The 9,230-nt window shown below is 38.8% G+C and overlaps 1 protein-coding gene across 3 annotated transcripts; it reads left to right on the top strand.

Moving 5' to 3' along the window:
- LOC104588447 (heat shock 70 kDa protein, mitochondrial-like) lies at window positions 1–8,956 on the top strand. Of its 3 annotated transcripts, none has more exons than XM_088890296.1 (7): window positions 1–418; window positions 2,131–2,207; window positions 2,301–2,379; window positions 2,498–3,064; window positions 3,154–3,774; window positions 4,637–5,247; window positions 7,059–7,314. In XM_088890296.1, the coding sequence occupies exons 1-7, from the start codon at window positions 356–358 to the stop codon at window positions 7,297–7,299; spliced, it is 2,259 nt and encodes a 752-aa protein (XP_088746422.1). In that variant the 5' UTR covers window positions 1–355; the 3' UTR covers window positions 7,300–7,314. The 3 variants fall into 3 exon arrangements, with proteins under 3 accessions (XP_088746422.1, XP_088746424.1, XP_010244687.1); XM_088890298.1 differs by lacking the exon at window positions 7,059–7,314 and adding an exon at window positions 8,817–8,956 and having other exon boundaries at window positions 4–418; XM_010246385.3 differs by lacking the exon at window positions 7,059–7,314 and having other exon boundaries at window positions 6–418; window positions 4,637–5,431.
- The last annotated feature ends 274 nt before the right edge of the window (window positions 8,957–9,230 follow it).

Below are 9,230 nucleotides of genomic sequence, written 5' to 3'. Positions count from 1 at the left end.
GAAGGTTCTATGTCTACCTTCTTCTGTTTTCTCCCTTCCCATTTTCTATCCGACCCCTTCGTGCAAAAACCCTAAACCCTGGAAGAACCCGAATTCCATCCATCCAACTCTTGAAGGTTCGTTAGTCCTCTTTTCTAACAGAATAAGAGAAGCTTTCCTTTGCCGTTAGTTTTCTACTAATTTCAGTTGAAATTCCCGTGGGGAGTTCTTCCGGAAATTCAGGGCCTCGCAGCATTCATTGGTGCTTAAAAGTATTACGTAGATTTTATTTTTATTACTTTTGCGCCTGTGGTTAGTAGGCTTGGAAGCTAAATTTCTAGAGCGTCTTAAATTCCGAACAGCCAGCAGGAAGACTATGGCCACTTCGGTTCTTCTCAGATCGTTGAGGCGTTCGTCGTATCTCTCTAGTTGCGCATCAGTATGCCTTCTCGACCTACTCCTCGATATGTTTTGATCTCGTAAATTACCATTTCTTCATTTCGAGTGGTTGCCTCGTTTTCGTATTCTTTTAGCAATGTAGATCATCAGAGTCGTTCGGTTTCGGCTTCCTTTGATATATTAGGTCTCGGTATTGCCATGTTCTTTTGATTGAACCAAATTCTTGATTTCATTTCATTTCTTTTTTTCTTTTTCTTTTTCTTTTTTTTTTTGTGTGTGTGTTTGTGACAGAATCACAGATTGAGCACTGCATCATACTACGGGTCGATTCAGATTTCTTAATCAGGATGTGTGTTTATGTATTGCGTTTTTCAGATTTCAATCTGAGATTAATTTAATATATTATCAGAGTCGTTCGGTTTTGGCTTCCTTTGATATATTAGGTCTCGGTATTGCCATGTTCTTTTGATTGAACCAAATTCTTGATTTCATTTCATTTCTTTTTTTCTTTTTCTTTTTCTTTTTTTTTTGTGTGTGTGTGTGTGTGTGTGTGTGACAGAATCACAGATTGAGCACTGCATCATACTACAGGTCGATTCAGATTTCTTAATCAGGTTGTGTGTTTATGTATTGCGTTTTTCAGATTTCAATCTGAGATTAATTTAATCTACCTTTGGGTTGGTAATGGTGAGATAAAGTGGCAGATTTAGAAGATTGCACCAAGGACGAATCCGCTCAATAGCTGATACTCTTTTCTTTTTCCCTTTATTCTTCTTTTATTTTTTTATCGGAACGTAGAAAGGGTAGTTATTTGATTAATGATAACCATAGGGTTCTGTTGTATTAGTGAAGGAAAGAACTTGCATTATTATTTCTTAAACTTAAAGTTGCATGATCATCCAATTCCCTGTGAAATAGAACTGCGAATGGAACTTTGGCCTTTGTAGTTTGGGTTTTCCCTTCTTTTTATCCTAATATTTTTTGTTCTTGCATTTCATTTTAAAATGGGAGAAGATTAGACTCTTGTGGCTTATTCAACTAGTTTATAATCCAGTGGACCTAAGATTTCCAGATATGAATATGGACATTATATAGATACAATACAAAGAATGAGAATACGACACCTACATGTACACAACTATAAAATATTTCATTTACATGTTCATAGAATGTGACAATGTATTCTTGCTCTAAAATATACTCTAGTAGCATCCATACAATATTTGGTATTGTATTGGGTATATGACATGTCTGAGACAGCTAAGCTGAACATAAAAGAGGTCTTGGACATGATTGTGGATTAACTATGGTGTCTATTTTGTAGTAATTCATCTATTATCTATTGCATAGTAATCCTGTGGAATTTAACAGTTTTAAGTTGATACTTGAGGGTATTCTAGATTGTCTTTTGTATGTTCTTACGTATTTCTAGTACTTGTCTTGATTAGCTTAATAAATAATAAGGCTGCATACTATTGTATGCCAAATTTAATCTACTTGTATTATGTTCTGTATGAAATAAATGTCTAAAACATCATTCTGAAAGATGGAATCTAGCAGTTATGAAATTACCTGTTGCCTAATGGTTGTAAAATACAAACCCTTGCCTTTCCAACTTGATATGATATTCCTATTTTTGTATAAGAAGAGCTGTCAATATAGCTATGATTGTTCCATCTGGGATTAATTGGGGACAAACTTGAGCAAATTGTCTATAGATGTTTTCTTACCTATTTTGGATGCACTATGCAGTTGACTGAAAATGCCAAGATCTCATGGGCCAATTCTCCATTTGGTCACAAATGGGCAAGTCTGTCTAGGCCATTCAGGTACTTGTTAGTTGTTAATGGTTTTGTTCATATCTCTGCATTTAATTATACTTGAATATTTTGTTAACTGGGATAATATTTGTTATGATCTAGCTCAAGGCCTGCTGGGAATGATGTTATTGGAATTGACTTGGGTACCACGAACTCATGTGTTTCAGTAATGGAAGGAAAGGTTGGATTTTGTACAGGGGACCTTCATCTTTCAGATCTTTTACAATTCTGAAAGTGTTATTTCATTCTCAAGGAGTTTCATCTGGTTATATCTAATTATAGGGTTTCATCTGGTGCAGAACGCAAAAGTTATTGAAAATTCTGAAGGAGCTCGGACCACTCCATCTGTGGTTGCTTTCAACCAAAAGGGCGAGCTACTTGTGGGAACTCCAGCCAAACGCCAAGCTGTGACAAACTCAACAAACACTCTTTTTGGGACCAAACGTCTTATTGGGAGAAGGTTTGATGATCCTCAGACACAGAAAGAGATGAAAATGGTTCCATACAAGATAGTCAAGGCCCCTAATGGTGATGCCTGGGTTGAGATCAATGGGCAGCAATACTCGCCAAGCCAGATTGGGGCTTTTGTTCTGACTAAGATGAAAGAAACCGCAGAGTCTTACCTTGGGAAGTCTGTTTCCAAAGCTGTGATCACCGTTCCAGCTTATTTCAATGATGCACAAAGACAAGCGACAAAGGATGCAGGAAGAATTGCTGGTCTAGATGTACAGAGAATCATTAATGAACCAACAGCTGCAGCACTTTCATATGGGTTGAATAACAAGGAGGGTATCATAGCTGTCTTTGATCTTGGTGGTGGCACTTTTGATATTTCTATACTAGAAATCTCAAATGGTGTTTTTGAGGTATAATTTACCTTGACCTTTTCCTTTTTCTTCTCTTGGTTTGGAGTTTCTTCATCTTTATTTCTCTCAATTCACTCCCTCTCCTTCAGGTCAAAGCCACTAATGGTGATACATTCTTGGGTGGGGAGGATTTTGACAATGCCTTGTTAGAATTCTTGGTGAGTGAGTTCAAGAGAACAGAAGGGATTGATCTTTCGAAGGACAGGCTAGCCCTGCAGAGACTTCGGGAAGCAGCAGAGAAAGCTAAAATAGAACTTTCATCCACATCTCAGACTGAAATCAACCTTCCATTCATCACTGCCGATGCATCAGGTGCAAAACATTTGAACATTACATTGACTAGGTCAAAATTTGAGAGTTTGGTGAACCACTTGATTGAAAGGACCAGAAACCCCTGTAAGAATTGTCTGAAGGATGCTGGTATCTCCACCAAGGATGTGGATGAGGTTCTTCTTGTTGGAGGAATGAGCCGTGTTCCAAAGGTACAAGAAGTTGTTGCAGAGATCTTTGGTAAGAGTCCAAGCAAAGGGGTGAATCCCGATGAGGCAGTTGCTATGGGAGCTGCAATTCAGGGTGGCATCCTCCGTGGAGATGTTAAGGAACTTCTTCTCTTGGATGTTACTCCTCTATCCCTTGGTATTGAAACTCTTGGTGGTATTTTCACCAGGTTGATCAACAGAAATACAACAATTCCAACGAAGAAGAGCCAGGTTTGTCTGCATCTCCAAATTTTAATTTCCCAGGGAATTTGAAAGCGACATATGTCCATTATAGACCCCAGGAATTTGAAAGCAAGGATTGCCCATTATGGACAAAGATTTGATTCTTTGGCCAGGGCACCGTGTTTTGGGCAAACTACACTTCTACACTTGGTGTTCACTTAGTGTGTGTGGCATGAGATAAGCCATAATCACAGGATATATTTGGGTGTCAATGCCAGCCTAGAAAGCCCAGTTTGGGGTCAGGTTTGAACTGGACCTACTTTTTTATGCTACAAGCCTACAATTCAGATCAGTCTAAATCTGCTGGAAGTCCAGGTTAAGAGCTTTGCCTGGTGTAGTTCTCCTATATGCAGTGCAGCACCTTTCTTTTCTTTTTTTTTGGCTAATATCTGTTTCCATGTACACTGTTGGGTAAAAAATGATACTGATGGGAGAGGGAAGGAAAAGAATTGCTGAGCTAGTCCCGTAAACCATTTGGATAGGGAGGTTTGGTGCCCAATGTGGTCTCTTGGGTTAAATTGATTTGGATGCATTATCAAGTATTACCCTGCTACACAAATTTGAGATTTTGTTCTACTTGCTAGGTTGCAAGTGTGGCATGTATGATAGCATGTTAAGTCATAAGTGGTGGGTGTTAATACCACTATTTCACTTGACGGTGGTGGGAATAAGTACCACATATATCTGTTTTTGTTGTGCATGCATTCCTCAAGCTAAACCTCTATCCACTTTATTATTATCAGTCAATACAATTTTTAGACTATGTATGGTACTTATTTGGATCACTAATATGGTTATTTTTCCTTTTAATTGCAATCTCTACAATTGACTAGTGCATTTGCTTACTCAGGTATTCTCTACAGCTGCTGACAATCAGACTCAAGTGGGCATTCGGGTGCTACAAGGTGAGCGTGAAATGGCATCTGATAACAAGCTTCTAGGTGAGTTCGAGCTTGTAGGTATGCCACCCGCACCTAGGGGCATGCCACAGATTGAAGTGACATTTGACATTGATGCCAACGGAATTGTCACTGTTTCTGCCAAGGACAAGGCCACTGGGAAAGAACAACAGATTACAATCAGATCATCCGGAGGACTTTCTGAAGATGAGATTGAGAAAATGGTCAAGGAGGCCGAGTTGCATGCTCAGAAGGATAAAGAGAGGAAGGCATTGATTGATATTAGAAACAGTGCGGACACAACCATCTATAGCATAGAGAAGAGTCTCTCTGAGTACAGAGACAAGATCCCCAGTGAGGTTGCATCAGAGATTGAATCTGCAGTGGCAGATCTTAGGAAGTCGATGGCAGGGGAAGACATTGACGACATCAAATCTAAGCTTGATGCTGCAAACAAAGCTGTCTCCAAGATTGGTCAGCACATGGCGGGTCACTCCAATGCTTCTGGAGGGTCTCAGGGTGGTGACCAACCTCCAGAGGCAGAATACGAGGAAGTAAAGAAGTAGGTATAATTGGTTTTGAGTAGTTTACAAGATTTTACAGGTGTGTTATTTTTGTTCATTATTGTGAGGGTTTTGGCGACCATGCATGAATGTTAGAACTGAAAGTTCTAAAAAGAAAAAAGTTTCAATAGAGGGAGGGGAGCCATTACTTAGCACGCCACCTGGTTCCAAGTTTCCAACAAATGAGAGCACGTGACAAAGATTCTCATGTGCGACTTCACTCAAAGTAAGAATTGGTATCTGCTCATCATAGTGTACCTCACACCTTCCTCTAAGCCACATCCCACCCTGTTTTGGGAACATCTCCCCGTAAATAATACGGGAGATGTTCCCAATGTGCGGCCAGGACACACAGTAAAGTGTGCTCTGTGAGGAGCATATCCAGACTCTCAAAGTAATGATATCTGTACACGTAATGCCCTAAAAACCTGGCATGAAGCTTCACAAATGCACCCAATTTGAGAGGCTTAGTTAGTATATTTGCAACTTGGTCTTCACTGCAACAATAAACCAATTCAATGATTCCTTCTTTTGTGAGATCTCGAAGAAAATGGTATCTCGCATCTATGTGTTTGTTATTATCATGTAGAACTGGATTCTTGGATAGTTTAATGGCTGAATTATTATCACAATATATCTGTATACTCTTCTGCTTGAAACAATGTAACAATTCAAGTATTCATTTCAATCAAATAGTTTGATACACACAAGAAGCTGCTGCTATAAACTCTGCTTCTGTTGTAGACAATGTAATAACTTGTTTCTTTGATGTTCATGAAACAACTCCTGAACTCATCATAAAGATACGATCAGAAGTATTTTTTCTATTATCTTAAGTCTCCTACATAATCACTTTCACTGAAACCAATAAGATCTGATCTTCCTTTTTGATAAAAGATACCAAAATCAAGTGTACCTTTCAAGTAGTGTAAGATTCTCTTTGCAGCAAGGAGATGAAGTTTAGTTGGAGATTCCATAAACCTGCTAATTAAACTTACATCATACATAATATCAGGTTTAGTTGTTAAATACATCAAACTTCTAACAATTTGCTTGTATAAAGTACTATTAATCTTCTTTCCTTCATAGTCCTTCGTGAGCTTCAAACTTGGTCCAGTTGGAGTTCCCACTGAATTACAGTCAATCATCTGAAACCTGTCCAAGATCTCCAAAGCATATTTCTTTTGTGTGATGAAAATCCCAGCTGTTGATTGCACTACTTCGATGCCAAGAAAATAGTGCATCATTCCTAGATCGGTCATCTCGAATTCTACCATCATGGACTTTTTAAACTCCTCAAACATTGCTTGATCATTTTCTGTGTAGACTAAATCATCCACATACAAACAAACAATTAGGATTCTCTACAGATTCTATTTAATAAAGAGAGTATGCTCATATGGACATTTTTTAAACTCAGCCTTAGCAAAATAAGTCTCAATGCGGCTGTACCAAGCTCTAGGTGCTTGTTTCAGCCCGTATAAAACATTCTTCAATTTGTACATTTTTTCTTCACTTTCTTGTTGCACATAGCCAGGGGGTTGATCTATGAAAACCTTTGAGGAAGGCCAGCCATCATTTGCTTCTGAGAAAGAATCTGTAGACCTTTGAAATTCAAATGGGCATATCGCAAATGCCAAAGCCATGTGGACTCATTTACATCAGCCTTAAAACACGTTTCAATGCTTTCTATTTTAAGTGGAAACAACCTGTTTGAAGTCATCTTGACATGAGCTATTATTCTTCTTATTGGATCATAGATTTCACAAGCACCTCCTTTGATTATTGTCTCATATCCCTTCTTCTGCAGTTGTCCAACACTTGATAAATTGCTTTTCAAATCAGAGCCAATAAGAATTCATATATTGGAAGTACTGGAAGCTAGGGTTGGCAACAACAATGACATGGGAGTAGCTAGTCACTTCCTTCAAGTTCAACGTGATTTCAATGAAAATGATTATGAGATGTTATTGGCTCTTGATGAGAACAATCATCAACATGGTGGTGTATCTCTTAGTCAGATTACTAGCCTGCCACAGTCAACTATCTAGGGGAGCGGGGCTGCATTTTAAGATTGTGCAGGAAGGTTGCTTTCTATTGATTGTTGCCCCACCCTCTTTGTTGCATGCAGACTGATAACTTAGAAGAAGCTTGTGCAATCTGTCTTGAGACCCCAAAAACTGGAGATAAAATTCGCCATCTTCCCTGCTTGCACAAATTTCACAAAGATTGTATTGATCCTTGGCTGAGAAGGAAAACATTATGTTCGGTTTGTAAGTCCTCTATCACTTGATATGCATGTATATTTGAGTCCTTCATGCTAGTGCATTGCAACAGGTTATATTGAGGTTGCAAGTAGTAATACTTTTGGTTTTGTAGGCCCCACGTCACAGTACTTGGTGAATCAAATTTCTCAGATTTGGCCAACCTTTCAAATGGACGTGAAATCAGCTTTTCTACATGGCAATCTGGATGAGCAGGTTTTTATAGATCAACCCCCTGGCTATGTGCAACAAACTGTGACGTGGGGCCTACAAAACCAAAAATGTTACTACTTGCAACCTCAATATAACCTGCCGCAATGCACTAGCATGAAGGACTCGAATATATGTGCATATCAAGTGATAGAGGACTTGCAAACTGGACATAATGTTTTCCTTCTCAGCCAAGGATCAATACAATCTTTGTGAAATTTGTGCAAGCAGGGAAGATGGCGAATTTTATCTCCAGTTTTTGGGGTCTCAAGACAGATTGCACAAGCTTCTTCTAAGTTATCAGTCTGCATGCAACAAAGAGGGTGGGGCAACAATCAATAGAAAGCAACCTTCCTGCACAATCTTAAAATGCAGCCCCGTTCCCCTAGATAGTTGACTGTGGTAGGTCAGTAATCTGACTAAGAGATGCACCACCATGTTAATGATTGTTCTCATCAAGAGCCAATAACATCTCATAATCATTTTCATTGAAATCATGTTGAACTTGAAGGAAGTGACTAGCTGCTCTCATGTCATTGTTGTTGCCAATCCTAGCTTCCGGTACTACCAATATATGAATTCTTGTTGGCTCTGATTTGAAAAGCAATTTATTAAGTGTTGGACAGCTGCAGGAGAAGGGATATGAGACAACAATCAAGGGAGGTGCTTGTGAAATCTATGATCCAAGAAGAAGAATAATAGCTCATGTCAAGATGACTTCAAACAGGTTGTTTCCACTTAAAATAGAAAGCATTGAAACGTGTTTTAAGGCTGATGTAAATGAGTCCACATGGCTTTGGCATTTGCAATATGCCCATTTGAATTTCAAAGGTCTACAGATTCTTTCTCAGAAGCAAATGGTGACCGGCCTTCCTCAAATTACTCATCTCTCCAAAATATGTGAAGAATGTGTTGTTGACAAACAACATCGTGAACAATTTTCAAAAGGCAAGGCATGGAGAGCGCATAGACCATTGGAGCTAATCCATTCTGATATATGTGGTCCAATAAACCCAATATCAAATGGTAAAAAGAAATATTTTATTTCTTTTATTGACAATTATTGTCGAAAAACATGGACTTATTTCTTGCAGGAAAAATCTGAAGCATTCTCAACTTTTAAAAGCTTTAAAGCCTTAGTGGAGAATGAAGTTGGGAGAACAATTAAGACTCTCTGAACTGATCGTGGGGGAGAATATATGTCACAAGAATTTGCAAATTTTCGTGATGAGCATGGAATTCAACGTCAATTGACAGCAGCCTACATGCCTTAGCAAAATGGCGTAGCAGAAAGGAAGAATCAGACTATCCTCAACATGGTTCGAAGCATGACAGCAAATGGAAGGATTCCAAAAAGATTATGGCCGGAAGCAGTAAATTGGAGTGTTCATGTTTTGAATCGAAGTCCCACCTTTTCGGTTAGAAACTCCACAAGAAGCTTGGATGGATGGAAACCATCGGTTGATCATTTTAAAGTCTTTTGGTGCATTGCATATGCACACATTCCC

The sequence above is a fragment of the Nelumbo nucifera genome, chromosome 1, assembly GCF_055504915.1.
Source record: "Nelumbo nucifera cultivar China Antique chromosome 1, China Antique-T2T, whole genome shotgun sequence".
NCBI lineage: Eukaryota > Viridiplantae > Streptophyta > Magnoliopsida > Proteales > Nelumbonaceae > Nelumbo > Nelumbo nucifera.
Note: the sequence above shows the minus strand (reverse complement) of the source record. Positions and strands in the feature narration are given on the sequence as shown.